This window comes from Passer montanus, unplaced genomic scaffold (genome assembly GCF_014805655.1).
Source record: "Passer montanus isolate IOZ18808 unplaced genomic scaffold, ASM1480565v1 scaffold80, whole genome shotgun sequence".
Lineage (NCBI taxonomy): Eukaryota > Metazoa > Chordata > Aves > Passeriformes > Passeridae > Passer > Passer montanus.
In genome coordinates this window covers 1,183,965-1,202,471 of record NW_024373257.1, presented here as the reverse complement: position 1 = coordinate 1,202,471, position 18,507 = coordinate 1,183,965, and the positions used below count along the sequence as shown (strand labels likewise).

The 18,507-nt window shown below is 37.1% G+C and overlaps 1 protein-coding gene across 5 annotated transcripts in view; it reads right to left on the bottom strand.

The window, feature by feature from the left end:
* Positions 1-207: 207 nt before the first annotated feature.
* The window catches only part of ZPLD1 (zona pellucida like domain containing 1), a 100,809-nt gene continuing 82,509 nt past the window's right edge, over positions 208-18,507 (bottom strand). For all 5 annotated transcript variants that reach the window (XM_039732771.1, XM_039732770.1, XM_039732769.1 and 2 more), the window contains 9 exons: positions 16,055-16,275; positions 13,596-13,777; positions 12,897-12,969; positions 9,762-9,859; positions 9,083-9,163; positions 8,097-8,268; positions 6,662-6,770; positions 3,662-3,691; positions 208-1,776 (listed from right to left, as the gene is read on the bottom strand). In XM_039732771.1, coding sequence (XP_039588705.1) covers positions 1,601-1,776; positions 3,662-3,691; positions 6,662-6,770; positions 8,097-8,268; positions 9,083-9,163; positions 9,762-9,859; positions 12,897-12,969; positions 13,596-13,777; positions 16,055-16,275 — 1,142 coding nt within the window. In that variant the 3' untranslated portion in view covers positions 208-1,600. The remainder of the gene's footprint in view (positions 1,777-3,661; positions 3,692-6,661; positions 6,771-8,096; positions 8,269-9,082; positions 9,164-9,761; positions 9,860-12,896; positions 12,970-13,595; positions 13,778-16,054; positions 16,276-18,507) is intronic.

Sequence of the window (18,507 nt, the reverse complement as noted above, 5' to 3'; positions counted from 1 at the left end):
CTCCTTTAAAGGTCAGTAAATCTATAATTATATTAATTTATCCTGTATATTGAAAGCTCTTACCAAACCACCTTAAAAAAGCAGGTCCAGTTTTCCTTTTTGTAGAATGAGGTCCCTGGAAGCATGTACAAAAGTAACAATTGGACAAGGGAAGGAAAACAGTTCAGACAAAGCATCCACTCTGAAATGTTTAATTTTATTAAACAATCGTGTTTTACATGTCATCAGACCTAACCCCTGAAGTGCAAAAATGTTTCTGAGGTATTAAGACTGGAGGAAAACAGGCACAGTATTGGTTGTTAGGGATACCGCCCTATAGCACAGTGGAATTTGCAAACAACAGGCCTTTATACAGCATTTGCAGGGTCAGAGAAAACTGAGAACAAGACTGTATTTGTCTTTAGCCTTGAGAGCCAAAAAGCCCTGATCATTAGCCAGTTCTGTCACATCAGTGAAGACACAGACACAGTTAACACAGGATGATGATAAATATCAATGAGGTGTTTCTAGGCCAATATGTACAGTACACAAAAAATGAAATTTAACTGCTGTATGTGTGACCAAAATCCCAACTGTCTATCCAGTCCAGCTTAATATGTTGTGTCTACGGTGGCCACTCTAATACCAGCATTTTTGTCTATTCTACACAGCTAAGCCACTGCCTTGTGCTCCTGTTTGAGGGCACCTGCCACTCACACTCACTTCAGGTAAATCTGATGTTCATCAGATTAACTAGAGGCAACAGTACAGTACTGCTTGTAGCCTGTAATCCTTCAAGTTGCCCTCTTCCCCTCATCCATGCAGTGAACAAATCTAACTCACACAGAAAATCTGCTAAAAAAATAAGCAATGATGATTGATGACTGTTCATGTGGAAATGAAAGCTTTATCTGAGAACTGAAAAACTCACGGGGCAAAACTTGCCCTTAACAATTAGTATATTAGTGAGAGTTTTACTCTGTTGTCAAATTGTGCTCCAAAAATAATTTTCTGTGAGGAAAGTTTGGGTGATACTTGATATACGATACCTCCACAAGCCAATGGAAGATATATTTAAGAAAATACTTCCAAATTACAAATAAGTAAAAGTCACTTGTTCCTAGCCTTTCTTAGGTTATTTTTAGCCAATACAGCTGAAAACAAATTCCTCCTGAGACACACTTGTTTTTGTGAAAAATGTAATAACAAAAGAGAAGTTATCCTTATCTTACTAGGTGTTCATGAACTTATGAACTTTTCTGAATATGTCAGCCTTTGTATTGAAGTGGCATACTTGGAAAGGTTCTCATCTGCAGCCTTTTCAGCTTTTAGACCTTGCTGAGCAGATGAAGACGTGAGCTCTATTGTCAGCACATTCATGGGCAAATGTCATGCAGTCTGATCGCAAACACAATTGAGATTCTCAACATTTTCTAGGCTTGTTACCAGTGTCACTGCTGCTTGCCTACACAACATCATCTAGCAAATCTACAAATACAGAATAGCTGGAACAGAAGCTGGATACCACTGGAGTGTTGCCTTCATATTTCTTTTTAATGGAATCATACTTCACAGACAAGAAAGGCAACCCCAAACAAAAAGTGCAAACAAATCATCACTTTCAGTTGAAAACTGGGTTTCGGATGCCACTCAGGACTGAACTGTTGGGCCAGTTCCTGTGCAGAAGGGTTAGAGAACATACAAAAAAGAAAATGCTTGAAATTCCTAGGACGACAATGCCTGAAATCAGCGCACTGGTGACCGTGTTCATCTGGAAAGGAGGTCCATTTGGGTGAGCTGCAAGGAGAAGAAAAATTCTCAGGGGACATCTGGTTTTCTCTCTCATGAGTGCCAAACACCCCTTCCAACACCCAATATACCGTATAATTGCCATGAAGGAACTAAAACTCACTGTACCTCAGAATGAGCGCCTGTCTACTTAGATAAAGCTTATCTAAGTATGTTTTGAAAACAGTTATTAATTCTTTCAATATCAGTCATGTTGGGGCATAAAGATGTGTGCCTTCTGAGGCATTATCCCTCATCTGCCAGTTACACGAGGCAAAACTATCATTATCCAAGGCGTTATCCAAGAACTTATCCAAGGACTATCAAAGTAGATGTATAAGGATTTGTGGCCTAATCAAGTTAATGAAAGGATTTCTTCCCCACTATCATTATCTACATTTCAATTCAAAGTCTATATAAATCAGCAGACATGTCTGGCACTGGATATTGGACATTCTGGAAGCTTGTTGCACACCTTCAGAAAGGGCTTCTTAATATGTTTATCAATTCTCAGGTAGGAAAGGTGACATATTTAATACTTGTTGTAGATCAGCAAGCTGCTCATGGACCAATTCTGAAATAATGGGCCACATACACCCACAGCTGGTACCGTGTTTTCCAGCAGGAGGGGAGAAAAAGCATTTGAGTACCAATGAGCATTTGCCATTTCCAGTGGTGGAGAGTGGGGTGAAATGACAACACTGTCTTCATGTCAGAAAACAGACTGCTCCTCCCAGAAGCAGCCACCTGCCCTCAACACCATTAATCCCACTCTCCTCACCCAAGCTGAGGGGAAATCAGCACTGTTGATCTGGCTACCCTCCCCTTCCCAACACTGAACTGCTTTCTGGCTGCTACAGCAGTAACCTCACCTCACTCTACCTCTGTGCTCTCCACAGAAACAGCAACAGACAAAGGAAAGTCTTTTGCTCGGGGATGGAGAGGATGCTTCTTTTGTTGGTTGGGAAGGAAACATAGCAGTCATCAACACAGCAAACTGTGTGCAGCAAATAAAGGATTTGCTTTTTATCATTTTAATTATATCCATGAGTAGGAGCACACCAGGGAGCAATTAATTGCAGGGAGATCTCTCCATGACAGACAAGAACAGCAACTGCTTTTATATGTTCTACACTCAGTAATGAAAGGAACAAATAGTGCTAGAGTTCAGAGGATAGAATGGATTCTTTGTTCCACTCAGTCCTGTTATGAAGAAACACAGGGTGGAATGGCCCAATACACCACCTGATCATCATTTTTAGCCATCAGCCACTCCTTGTTACCAGCAGAGAATAGTAACAGATAGGTTGAAACAAGTGTTCCAAATGCCCAAAGGAAAAGCACCCTAAAACTTAAAGAGCTGAACTCCCCTGCAGTCTATTTCCTTCACTGCCCTAGCAAGGCACGAGTTCCATCCAAGTTTCTCCCCAAGCTCCTTGTGTGGTTAAATGCTAGAAAAGAGCTGAAGCTCTGACCTTCTGGCTTTGAGATGTGAACCAAGCTAGACTGCACATAACAACATTTTTCCTGCTCTACTTCTGTGTGGCATGGGAAAATTTTACTGGTGAAGTCTGGTTTTGCATATGGTGGCTATAATGTACCCTTCACCCTCATATGCTGTAGCATCAGATCTTCATTTCAATTTCATCACAGGAATTAAAAGTTTCCATGTAGATGGTGCTGAGTGCCCAAATTAAACTGAGAATTCCATACTCACCAATCACTTTCTTTTCAGTGCATGTTGGTATTGACACATTTAAGCAACAAAGATAAATAAAAAGAAAAAAAAAGAAAAAAAACCCCAGTGTATAGATATTAATCAAAATGGTTCATCCTCTGTTCTGCTTCCCTCATAAACCCTTTCTTATGTTTCTTGAAATTCTGATTAACTTACCAAGCTGTGAATTGTTGGTTGGCGTCTCATCTATATAAAAAAAAAAAAATTGCAAGTGTCATATTTTAATACCTATGCCTATCTCCTCCCCTCTTGCAACAGAAAAGCCAATAGTTGTAGCTTTATTTTAAAAATACATCAAATCTACGTGCCACATGGACTAGCAGCTTTTAGCATCTCTGTTAAAATATGGTCAATAACATTTATTGCATGTCATTGCTTCCTTTTTAATATCAGGAGATATTAAAATATTAATTAAAAAATTTTATGTCTTGTGGAAAAACAAACCAACACCACTTTAAATCAGGAATCTCTTAATTTAAAAGCTGGCCAGTTCTGTTGTCTCCCTCATTAAGAACAGAAGCATAAACACAATGTTATATGTAAGCCCCTTCACTTAATCATATTATCAAATCGCTCTGTTGGAAAAAACTTGAGTTTTACAAGAAAAAATACGTCAGCAATCATAACTTATTACAAAAGCTCTTTTTGCCATGCTCATTTTCCTCTTGGCAGTTACATAGTGGCTTTATATTCAGGTTAATATTTGTATTTTGTCTTCAGTTTTTACTTACCAGTGTCCATTTGAGAATTACATTTCCTGTGACTGTTTGAGGGGCTTTTTGTGCCATCTGTGAGCACAGTTCACATATACATTTGTTTTGAACAGCTGTCTCCCAAGCTTAAGTGAGACATCCATCAAAAGCTACATAATTTTAACTTTACAAGTAGATCCCTGCTTTGCTTCCATACAGAGACTAAAGCATTTTCTTCTGTGTACGTCTCCTGTAATGACTTATTTTGGATTAACAAAAAAGAATAATGTTTGTCTGAAAAGAGCCAAATGCTAGAAATATGAGTTCAGAAACACACGGGAGAAGGACCATCACTCTTCTGCAGCAGCACTCTTCCCTTCCTTCCAAGGCAGCTGCATCAGCAGCTCCACTGCCAGAGCAGCTGGTGACAGGTCATGGGGGACCTGGCCACCTTGAGGAGCCTCTGCAGGTGCTGATGTGCACAGGCCAGCCCTGGGACAGCTCCAGCTCCACCCTAAATGAGGGAAGGGCACATCTGTGCAGTCCTACTACTGGCATATGGACCGTGGTGAGCCAGGTTTGATGGGCTCTGGACAAATGCATCTGTGCTAAAGTTATACCAGAGTTGGCCTTGAAAACAGTGTAAGCACTTCCATGCACCCTCACATCAGTGCAAGCCAGCACTGCACCCTGGTATCCCTCATCCAAAATTTACCTAAATTTAAAAAACTATCCAAAATTTTCCAAATTTATCCAAAAATAGTCATCATCCAGATAGTTTTGGTCAAGTTCTTACATGATCTTCCCCCTTTTAGTTTGTTAACAATATTATTCATAAACCTCCTGGTTCTTATGAGTTTATTTTCACAAAGGGAATTGACAGCAGGACTAATTCCCTCTTTCCGATCTAAAAGAAAAAGGGAAATGTAAGTGAGATTGAGGGATTTGCCCAATGCCAATAATGAAATTTATGGCAGAGTTTAGAACTGAATCCCTTTTTTTCCCAAGTACTTCCCATTAAACCATCCTTCTGTCAGCATGAGTGGAATGGTCCAGAAGCACACTATGAAGATGGTGAAATCAAGAAAGCTTTACCCACCCACCTTTAGAATATACCTAAAAAATTATTTTCCTTTTTCAGCCTTATTCATGATTTCATTTAAACAACCTCAGCAGTTTTCATGAAATTATGAAATTGTTTATACTTTCTTTGGCACCATTAAACATCCATCAGATCTCTTTGCTTGAAGCTATGCAATATTTAAAGATAATTGATCAGTATCCTTTTTTTAAAAATTTTTGAATTGCAAAAATAGCATCCACAGCATTTGAATCATGAGCTATATTACCTATCAGGGGCTGCTTGTATAAGAAGTTGTATCTAGTTTCCATTCCTTGCCTAAGGCAGCATTACTCCAGCATGCTTGTTTGGCTGAGCAAATCCGTCATTCATTTCCCATATGTACTCATGTATGCAACTTTGAAGTTAGTTCCTCTCACTTTTTCTTGGCTAATCAGATGGCAGCAACTCAAATGGGACCATGTACAATGAAAAAACCCCACTCATTTTCATTGCAGATATGCTGCTTATAAGGGAGCCTGTGTGTTCTAGAAATGGTCTCTTGTTAGGTGGTTCCCTATTCTGGAGGGTCAGTTGCTCTCTTTGTATACAGGTACAACTACTTGATATTTAAAGAAGGATTTTATTCTCAAGTTTTAAATTAGATTTCCTAACCAGGTTCAGTCCTACTCTCAGGCATCCTAAATCTAAGATTGCTAAGATCAATTGCTTAACACCAACTACTTATAAATATTTGTAATTTGTAAAACTTTAACTGCGGTCATATAATTTTTTTTCAGAGACTGCAGGTTACATTTAGAGCTGCCTTTTATTTTTGTTCCTAAAACAATTGGCAATAAAAATATAATGGCATTTTACCCTCAATTTAAAGCAGTGGATTTTGGCCCACTGTTGAAAATTTACATTGTTTTTTCTCATTTCTTTCTTATAGCTGAATCTAAGAATAGTGTGCATTAATTTTAAGCAACATGTAGATAAAAACCCAGAGGGAAGCTGGAAGAAATGGTGAATAGAAAGTGACATTGAATATTCATTATCCATCCAAATTAAATTGCAACACTGAACATAGCACCTTAAATTCTATTATCTCCAGTGAAATCTGACAAAAAAAGAAGTCACCCACTGAGTCTGGACTTTTATAATGGCCTTATATGTATAAAAGTATCCCACAGTGATTTTAGTGCAGGAGGAAGCATGTGAGAGGCAAACAAAAATACTACCTCAAAATTTCTACCAAAGTAGTAAAAAATGTCGTAAAAAATATTCAGCAGTAGTAAAGACATACTCAGCAAAAAGTCACTTCAAATTTACATTAAACTGCAAAACATTTCCCCAGGTTTCTGAAATTGCTGCAGTCCATAGAGAAAGATTGTTTATTCCTACCACTCCTCGTAATGATGGGGCCAGCAGAGATTACAGCATTGCCCGACGTGCTCTGAGGGCGCCAAGTCGTCCTTCCACCAGTGTCTCTTCTTTCTCTGTTGCTGCAGATCTGAGTGGTCAATCAAAACAATCACAGATTAAGAGTGGAACAGAACTGTGGCCTTTTTGTGCTTCCTGATGTAATACAAACAATTTGGTAAGCAATACTACAACTTTGATTTTATTTCTTAGTATGCATTAAATCACTTTGCAATAAAAACATCTGCAATATTGCCTAGAAGTGCATCTTATAAATTCATGGCTTCCCATTTTATTTTGCCTCACTTTGTTTACAAAACTACATTGCTGTTGTGTACAAGATCCATCTTATAGTATATTAAATTTTCAGTAGTTAATTTCCCAAAGCTATGTTAACAGACAGTTTTCCCCAACAAATCTGTTTCGCTTGACAATCCCTGTTCTTGCAAGCTTCTTGAGTGAGAGCTAGCACATCTTCCATTGAGTTCTAAATAGCAATGACACACTACAACAATCTCCAACACTCTCATCTGGAATCCACCTTTAACGTTTGTAACCTATCATCTGCCTTAATCTACTGTACTCAAGAGTGCTCCAAACAAGAGCATTTCCTTAGTTTCAGCTTCTTGTGAAAGAACTTTAAAAATCTCAGAACCTAAATTGAATGCAAAATGAATTATGTGAATGCGTAACATAAAAATATAAAACAACATACAAAATTTCAGGAGTATACTGAAGTGACCGCACTTTAAAATTCTAAATGGGAAGTCATTCAGTAGGAAACAATGCAGTGTTCTGAAGACAGCACAGAACTTTGTGTTTATATATTTATTTAAATGTTTCTAATTCCAAAATTTATTTGTTGTTCCTGATACTCCTAAAATTAGTTAATTTTAAATGGGCATAACATCATGAACTTCAGCACAAGAGTAGTTTTCAGATGATAGAAGAGATTATATACTTTAAGGGGCATGGTATTTTTTCACTGTGAGAAACTTCCACAAATTTTCCTTGTCAGTATAACAGCACTTTCTGTAGTTTTAACTTTTCCATAAACTATATTCTAAGATGTTTCTCTTCATCCACTGTGATGATGGATACCTTACTATTATACTAAGAACATCAACCTGAAAGCCATCTCAGACTTGTTACTTTTAAAATTAAGGACCATAAGGCAAAGAGGTAATTTCTCATATATTCAATAACCTGCATTTTACAGGTCTAGTATTATTTTATCTCCAGATGACAGTATTCATTTCCATATTCTTCAACAGTAGTTTCACATTCCTTCAGACACAAAAAACATTCTTACTTCAGTCTCTACAAGTCACTTTCATTCTGTGCCATCCAAATTTCCATAACACTTGTATGCAGAACTCCAGGATGTCTATTTTATATCCAGATAATTACAACTTACTGGCACAAGAAAGGGGCAGTCATCTGCTCTGCACAGCTTCGTCACACAGTGAAGGAAGACCGTGGACATCTTCTGGTTCTTGTGCTTCACAAAGCGAAACACCTCAAAGGAAAACCGGCCCATTTGACTCTTGCCGTTTTCAATTATGGTTGTCTGCGGGTCCTTGTCACAGCTGGTTTTTGTAGAGAAGAGTGAAACTGGGATGAGCAGCTCTGTTAGTGTTTTGAAGCTCTTAGCTGGGAATATCATAGCTTAAGCAGCAAGATCAACACTTTAGTTCCTTGGAAATAAAAATATCTGCAGACACAATCTGCCTGTTAGGCTGCAGGTTCCTGTGCTGAAACACATTCCTACAAAAATACTTGTTTTGTTTTGCAGCACCACAGCAATAACCAAGGCACCATTTAATTCCAGGGCTGAAAGAAACTTGAGACCTGAAGCAAGAAGCAATCAGGTATGCTAACCAGTACAGACAGGTAACTCCAAATGAAGACAGTACCTCTCCATTAGGTACCATGGATAAAATTTAATTTGAGATATTGCCAGGATGTTTTCAAAGTTCCAATTCAAATAAATGTTATTACTGGGAGTAGAAATAGGAGCATCTATTTATATTTGATAATTTGCTTAACTACTTTCCTGGACTGAAGTCTCTGATGTTTTACATCACTGTCATTCACCACATTCACCTTTGGTAAAATAAAGGCCACTTTAACCATTCACTTTAAGCATTTATGTTATTTCTGGTAGAACTACTTTGGATATATTCTTTTCTACCGTCATAATTCTTATGATTTGGCACCTGCTTGTATGTTTATGTTCACCTAAAAAGAAGCTCTGACATGCTATTTATAAGCCTAGCCCTTGGTCCTGCCTACTAATAATGCTTAAAATTTCCAGGCAGTTTAAGACACCACTATTGAAGAGGTTTATAATTATTTTTTTAAAGAAGGACCAACAAAATACTGGGTTTGCACAGGACCTACCTGAAGAAAAGATCATATCGAAGATCATCACTAGGATTGCCAGATGGTGTGGTGTAACAGTAGTCCATCAAAACATTCCACCTGTGCAGGGAATAAAGGGATAGATGAGGGGAACTGGCAATGCAAGTGCGGGGGATATGAGTGAGGTGAGATGAAAGGACAGTACAAAAAAGCATGCAAACAGGTAGTGCAGGCTGTTACAGTGAAACTGAGTTACTGTATTAAACAAGTCACACGGCAGTCATCCTGTTTCTTCAACTACTTAGAAGATTAAACACAGCACAACATAGCAGCAGAATTTTATAAATCAAATAATTTGGTTTTATGTAAGTCAACCACCACACCAACACACACTGCACACCTCCTCTCAGAAATCATGGCCAAATAGGACTAGAAATCAAAACCAACCCCACTTTTAAAACCCCTGGATTTTCTTTAAAAAAAACCAACAATATAGGATTTAAAGTCTAATTCAGGAAAACTTTCATAACGAGAACTGCAGCAAAATATGCATTCACTGCCAAGGACCTGACATCCTCCAGCTGAGAGCAGTGATTATTGAACACCAACCATTATTTTGAAATACAAAAAGCTATGAGGAAAGACAGAAGCTTCTAAATCAGATAAGTAACAAGAGCTGAAAAGCAAGCAAGACAAGAAATAACACCCTCTATGGTACCTGCCATCAAGGTTGGTTGCTCTTACAGCTGCATATATTTTGGTTTTCAAAGGTAAACCTGTGCTTGGAATAAGGAGTTGCTGGCTGTAGGTTGAATCCTGTAAAACAAACATTGCCTCAATTGTAACAGAAATTTCATTTTAACAACCCATCTGCATCCAGACTGAGCTCTCAGCAATTTTTCTGACCCTTCTGTGTAGAATGATTGTTTACTTTGTCCTCTGTAAGGGAAGAAGCAAGAAGCAATGTCAGAGAAATTGCCTTCAAGTTTGTCTGTAAAGATGCTTTGCCCCATGCAACAATTTGGGAGAATATATGATTTAATAAGGTGTTTGGATCAGTGATTAAGGAAAACATATCATTCATTGACACTTCAGTAAGTCTCCCAGAGTTTACAGGCACACATAAGAGCTACTCTGGTTTTCTAATAGGGGAGCTTTACTGGGTTGTCACACTGCACTCTTTCCCAGGAAAGGTTGCCAAGGTTATTTGAATTATTGGAGTTAGCAAAGTTATCCATGAGATGTTATATATTTTGAGCTATAGTCTGGGAGAACAAAGACATTGTGTTATGCCAAAATGTAGTTTCTGTCAAAGCTGGCTTGTTGAAAACTACAAGTAACAAACATTTTCATTTAAATTCTAGTATTTCAAAAGAGCTGTTTCAAGAAAGCTGTATTCAACATAAAAGTTGGGAATTCCCCATATACTACTACTTAAATATAGCTGTTTTACCGGGGCTTTTTGTTAAAAATCTAAACCATTAATGTCACTTTACACTTCAGCAACAAAGCAAGGAAACAGATCTGCGTGACAGATATTAATTGAGAATATCAAAATGCACTACCTGGTAAAGTCACCTTTGTTAAACACAGTGCTAATGCAGATAGCACAGTGACTCAGCATATTAAGACCTCTTGTGAAAGTTCAAAACACTCAATATATATGAAAAAAACTAGTAGAAAAGATTTCAACCAGGTTCATTGTGGCAAGTGAGACCATGGCAAGCAGCAAATGACAGCAACAGGAGGGTTTACACCAGAAACCAAGTGATTTTTTTTTTCAAATGCCAAAATTAACAGCATGCCCAATATCTAATCTATGCAGTATCAGAGGCCTTCAGGTAGGTTTGTCTTCTTTCAAATTACTTATACATTTCTATAACACTTAGGTCTGCCACATTTTGCAACTGATTAAAAAGTGCAAGACCCTCACTATTACACTCCATAGTTGCTCTTTTATTCTTTAAGAGTAGTTTTTATTCATTTAGAGAGACATTTGCAAAAAGGCATAAAAGCACATAGCCACTTAGGCTCTGTGAAAGCCCATTAAGCATTTTGCTATTAAACCCTGAGTCTACCATAACAGCTCTTATCTTTCCTAACAATGACATGTACTAGCATCACAAAGTAAATCGGAACAACATTTTGTGACAGAAGATAGAGGTAAGCTTAGAAGATGAAGAGGCAACATTAAGAAATAACACTACAGCTAAATTTGGAGAAGACAGTCAAGAAACAAATCTCTACACATCCCCTCATTGATAGCAAGGGTGGACATGAGCCTTGAGGCCCTAAACAAGGACTACTAACAGGGATCAAGTGAGCCCACAAGACAGCAGGTGTCCAGAGGCACTCCCAACAGGCAGTGCAGGAAGTGCACAAGCTGTCCATGTATTTATCCAGCCCTGGGAAGTGATGTACAGAAGGGCATATCCACCACTGGAATCTGCCAGCCTTAGCAGAATTATTCACTGACAATGCTACTTGGTAGGGCAAGTAATGTGACTGCTACCAGGATGAAAAGACACCACTGTTCATGGTCAACTTGTAAATTTAAAGGGGTGGGCAGGATGAAAGCACATTTTGGCTTTTGGGGATATCTAAGGGAAAAAATGTGCTCAATATGAGCATCAATAGCATTTATTCCTGACTGTTTGCTGAACTGAGCCCTGAAAGGCAGTCAGCACACAGTGGTCCATGCTTGGTTTGACTGAGAAATTTGCCTATCTTCATTCTGCCCCATCTTTTTGATGGTTTATTTAAAAATGAGAGAACTATAATCATCATTTTAACAGATTATAGGTTGTTATTTGGGGCTCTGCTCTTTCAAACAAACATGATTTTTTAGAGAATGCCATTGAAAAATGTCCTGTTGCAATATTTATAGCTCATTATGTTCAAAGCATAAAGCATTGACTTTTAAATCAGTTGCATGAATTATAACTCAGCAACACGATGGCATGAATAATAATGCAAAAAAAAATCGGATTCATAATTTACAAAAATGATGCTTGATAGATTGAAAAATTGATATTTAAATAAGGTATTTAAAATGTATGAGTAAAAATTTTAATCAACACAAAAATATAATTTCAGGGATTAATGTTAAGTAGAGGTCCTTGCATTTTTCATGTTTCAGTGTCACCAACCCATTTACATGGTAAAAGCTTTTACAATAATGCATATTCAAATTATCTAAAACATAAGGAAGAAGAATTGGATGAAAACTGTCATAATTATTAACCCTTAAAAACTTTAAAGTCCACACCACAAGGCAACATATGAATCAGGATATAGATTTGGAACTGATTCATCCTTGACAACAACCACAGATGATCAAAATACTCTGATGAGGCTTGAACATAAAAATACCACGGCCAAAGTGCTACAGTTCATTGCTATGGGAATAGGTCTGGAATAATTGTACAGAATTCTACAGAGCACTCTCTGTTTAAGCACAAAGCACCTATGCACACACAGAGAAACATAATAAATGCAAACAAAATATGCACTCTGGAGTATGATTGTTATGGCTACAATTGATTGGTCACATGGCACTACCAGCTGAAAGCCAGAGCTGTAAATTGAGGAACTGTATAAATACAGGACAAAAAGACTGTGTCTGTCCTCAAAGACCAGCCATATAAACACAAGACAGCAGGTACATGCAAACAAAAAGGAAGAAGGAATTCAGAGATGAAAGATGCCTGGAAGAAAGGCTTGGCTCATGGGAGAAGTGGGAAGGAAACAGCAAATTATGAAGAGGAATCTATACTTTCGTCTGCTAAAACAGTTTGTATCCACATAGAGGAGAGATTAATTCAGTCCAGGTCATACTGTGTTCTATACTCACATTGTAAAGTAACAAATTCAAAGTGCTGATAAATGTACCATTGTTCTCTCTTACAGAAATAGCAGCTGATGACCTACAACAGACCCAGAAACCAAAAACCATTATGAAGAAAGATACCTTATTTTTGTTTTTGCATACTTCGGTAGACTTTATCATTAAAAAACTCAATGAGTCATATCACAAGGAGTTAATTTATGCATTTGGGTTATAAACTTCAGAAACAGGAATTTATAGTGAAAATAGTGACAGTCTTAACTATGCAGAAAATAATGGATGCTACTGGAAACACAAATCAGAAAAATAATTAGCAGAGAGGCAAAGTGACAAAATGGATCTCGCTTCACATGATGCACAAGGTTTACTCATGGAAATATTTTCTCTTGTATTCTATATCTACAAGCTTACAAACTATTTCATGAAGGGTTTTTTTGTTTTGTTTTGGTTTTCTGCTATAATTTTTGAAAAGAAAACCTACATTTGCATTATGTAAGGGCATCTTCATAACAGCAGGTATTCATAAATTATATTATCTCATATAATGATGATACAGAATTTTATTTTTCCTTGCAACACACCTTATTTTAGTGTTTTTCCTTTCCAGCCAAAATTGCTACATGGACAATGCTGTTATGGCATGCACATATAGATGCTTACACAAACATGGGGATGAAACACACAGAAATGAAAAAGCACACTTACGAAGCAAGCTGGGTATTGTTAACCAAGTACTCCAGTGGGTAGCTACAGCTAAATTTGTACAGAAGCCCAGGCAAATAGCTGATAATCGTTGGTGGGTCTGGTGTATCAATATAGCCTGAAACATTACCTATCTGTACCACTGAGGTATTTCCATAAGCATTGATACCTCGAGCTGAGGATACCTATTGAGGAAGAGAGAAAATTACTATTAGCTGAAATTAACTGTATAACAAAAAAAAACTGAAGGACACTGATGGTTTAGCCCATAATTTATTCTGAAATATCTTCACTAAAATTTTCAAGAATTAATTTATTTTTAATCTTCCTTGTGTTCTGTTTTTCACCTCCTTGGAATCAGGCATATAAAATTTACAAGCTGTATCCCTGTTCTTAGAACAGACTTGAGCAACATTGGAAAAGAACTATGAATCTTGGAAGCATATTTTTTCGTAAGTACTTTTTTTGTCTACATTCCCAATGAATTCATGCCACTTATTGGAAAAAAACTAAAGCAACTTTTCTATTACTGTTAAAAAGTATTACCTTAAATGAGCTTCTATATCCAATAAAAAGGCCAATACACAAGTAGTTTTGTTCACAGAAACAATATTTGTTCACTGTTGAGCTTCAGTTTGGGCACACCAAAAATAAGGTACTTTATATGCAGACACAAGCCAAATAGTTGAACTTTGAGTGTGTGGCTTTGTTTATATTATACCTTTCTAAATCTTAAATATAAGCTATAAACTGTCAGAAATTACAGGGCTGAAAATACAAAATTAATGCCAATGCAACCTGAATTGCATCCATGGGCATGTGCTATTCTGTATTGCTCAGCTCAGAGGTGCAGAGCCTAAAAAAAACACACAGTCCTCAGGAAAACTGAGGGACATTTCTCTGCTGGTATTAGCCCAGGCTCACTCCATCTGTAGCTACTTATCTGAATAAGAGGGTTGTTTGAAAACAACTGAGAATTGCACAAATTCCTTGCTCAGTAGGCACAGACAAAACAGGGCAAATTAACATGGCACTGGACTTCTACCAAAGCATTTCTTTTGTAGAACTGTATTAGCAAAACAGATGTTCTCAGTAGCTTTAAAACACATGGTTTCTTAAAAAAAAACATTTCATTATGGAAAAATCATCCTGAGGTGCATGAGTTGTAACATTTCATAGTAAGTAGCACAGGACAAACAGCAGGAATTTAGATTTCTTTGTCTACCAAAAACACACTTAAAAGACAGAAGCAGGCATGCATTTTGCCCATAGCATACTTAATAATTTTCTAAATGGCACAAAAATGTTGAAAATAGAGTTTTTGCCTAAACACTACAGGCTAAATCACTGCTATACAACTGAAGCCTTTTTAACTTCCTCACCACCCTACCCCCTATAAATTAAAAAGCTGAGTCTGATGTATTACAAAAAGACATGGGTTTTACACAAGTTCTGCCCAAACTGTTGTCTTTCCTTCACTTTTATTGAAAATTAGCTTGAAGGTCTTTGCTGTGAAACACAGTCAAGAAATGCAGGGAATTGTAAAACTCCAGTGTGGAGAACATGATAAGAAATGCTCCCTGCTCCATTTTTGTCTTTATTTGGGGACACAGCATGAATAAACAGAGAGGATGGGGGAATATTTTTTTGTTATATTTTTAGCAGCTGCTTTGTCTTTGTATTCAGTGCAGCCTGGTGGGGGATGTATGAGATTGGGGGGTCTTTTTGTTTTGTTTTTTAAACATCAAGCTCCTACAATTATGATAAATAGCAAGTTCAGGAAGTTGACCAGCTACACAGGAACAGGAAGAAGTTGCTTCCTGGAAAATTCTTCTACTGCAAGTCAGAGAGGTGCTACAGCTGGAAAAGAGAGTCTTGAATTGGCTGAACTGGTTTTTTGTTGAAATTTTAAAAGAAAACTCAGCGTAGGGCACAAAGGCCACAGATCATAACCAACATTTCAGCAAATTTATTAGCAACAAAACAGGGGGCTTGTTATAAAAACTGACTGGGATCAAGTACAAATAAGAAATTTGGACAAAATAAAAGCCTTGAGAATAATACATTTTTACATCTGTTTTTTTTAAGTTATTCAGAAGTATTTTGATATCATTAAATGTGATACACATGCACTGTGAAACTCTCCACTTCTGCAAAATCTAAGGCATGGTCAGCAAGATTTTTAGAAACACCTTGGAAAAATCTTTCTTCCACTCAAAAAATACTTAAATTCAAATTATACTTTCTAATATGAGGACAAATGTGTGTCCCGCCATATTTTCTCAATAGTAATCAAGATTATAAGTTACCAACTTTCTCTGGTTTTCTTTGATGCATGCAATGTTTCTAACTGGGTAAGACAAAGTAAATATTACCTATGAAAGATACAATGCTGTCAAGGGCATTCACTTGATCCTATCTATACATAGCCATGCTATAATTTCACTTTGATTTGGTCTTACCACTAAAGTGTTTCCACAAGATTCCAAAGTACTCAGATTGATGATGAAAATGACCACTGCTGGAAAGGTATTGTTATTGATGAAGCCCCTGCAGTGGGCATCCCCATGTTTCCCATTCAGTGCCAGATCTGTCTCAGAATAACCAGAAAAAAGAACTGTGCAAAAATTTATCTTCATAGTAATTGTCTGTACTCCACAGAAAACATTGATATCTCGCTCAGCTGCAAGAAAAACACAGGGAAAGACATTGTAAGAAAATTTGAAGTAATCATTATACAACTATCGTAGCAGTTAGTCTAGCGTTGTTACTTCCAATCAAATAAATTTTTACACTTCAGTTTCAAGAAAATATTAGAATATAAGGGTAGGAATTGCATTAGAGTAATCATTATACAACTATCGTAGCAGTTAGTCTAACGTTGTTAGTTCCAATCAAATAAATTTTTAGATTTCAGTTTCAAGAAAATATAAGGGTAGGAATTGCATTAATCTGAGGAACAGATTTGACTCTACCATTTCACTGAAGAAAAAAACAAAAATTAGTACAGTAACACAGTGTAACCAAGCAAGAAATACATTAATCCCACAGCAAATCTTTTAGTAGCACATTCATAAAATGAAACACTTCAACAGAGTAGAAAACATCAAGTGGTTAAATATTTGGAGTCTGATTAAGCAGCCCACTCCGGAACAGAAATTTCCAGCAATTCTGAAAAATAGAGAAGGCCAAGCTCTGCCTCCCAGCCCACTCTGGCTTGGAAACTGGCTACATTTTCCTGAATTGTCTGGAGTCCACTTTGCATGAGATCACAGTCTCAAACTGTGCAGACTTTGAAGTACAATCAACAGCATATCAGAGTAATTTATTATGATCTCTCCAAGGTTGGGTTTCCCTGGGTTTTGGCTTTGGAGTTTTTTTAAGAACCATCAACTTGAGCTTTAATGAAAAATCAGTTGGCTCTTGAAAGGCTATGATCAATACCACAAAGCATCTTGCAATCTTTCATTCTGTGCATTATGACAACACAAAAGAAGCAGCCATTAAAACTGATCAATTTTTGAACAGCAAAAAAACTGTCTTCACCAATTTGACCTTTTATTCTAAAGTTCTAAAGATTTTTACATTCTGAACAGAGAAGCATCAGGTTCAGATACAGACACAAGCAACAGATTGTTTTGCTTTAAAGCTCTAACATTGCTCTTCTTTAAGGTCTTCTTCGCCCACAGATGGCTGGAGGGCTGTTCTGCTGTTTCACCCTAGTGCTTTACAAAAACACATACTGCATTGTATTAAACACAGACATTACTCCTTTATAGAACTAATTTATTACATCTGCTTAAAGATTAAGGGCTATTAAAAATGGTAGAACAACTTCAGTCAATACTGTACCATTAAGCCTGCTAAAATGAATTGTTTCACTTCGTAGTCACAGCAGAGAGGAAATAAAATTTCCATTACAATGAACTAGTTCTTCCCTCATGGTAAAGGAGCACAAGTAGTTTAATTTAGACAGCTTTAATGGTGGCTTTCAAACCAAAACAATCAAGTGCAGAAATAACAGGCCAAACTCAGTCCTGAGCTAACGCCATGGTAAATGTTACTCACTGGATATAAATTTGGGCAGAAAGGTACTGGAGGCAAGACAGGAGTTGAAGTGATTTGGCATGAAATTCTTCTGGGTTGTACACAATCATAATTGCACTAATGTAACACACAAAGATCAGGAAGCAACATGCCTTCATTTTTCCCTGCAGGAGGACTATTACCATCCGTTTAATGAGCGTACCAAAGTAGAGAGGCCAGCACAAAAAGGGGAATGGCAAAGTGTGCATTTATGTTTCCTTGGACTGATGCACAGTCAGATCATAACGAATTGCAGGATGTAACAAAGTAGCTCAGTTAATTTCATAACTCACTTCAAGCCTTTTCAGAAAGCAGAATAATAACTTTACCTATTAAGTTATCATTACTGCTTGCAAAATTATCATTTGACATTATGGTAAATGAAACCATACAGTATAAAACCAACTTCTGTGTGATACAGGAGGATACACAACTTTTCCAGACTTAACCTTTCCTGCCCACTGCTTCATGAGGAAGTATTGCTGCCAAATTAGTCCATTCCAGAAATAAAACATTTTTTGTGCAGAAATTTAACTGAACCCAGTCCCAAACAGATCTAATGCCCTCTTAGATGTTAAATAGCTAGCACATTTCTTGACAATTTGGGAAGGTAAATATTGTTCCTATATAAGTTAAAATAAACAAACAAAAAGTATTTGCATTCCTGCATTAAAAGCCTCTGATTTTCTGAGTCAGAGAAACGATGGCTTGAAGGTTACAGCACCCAGCTGATGAAGCCTAACTATAATGCCCTCAGAGTTTCCATACAGGAAAACTACTTGCTTTCTTTCTGACTCAAATCACACCAGCTATCTATAGCCAGAGGTGC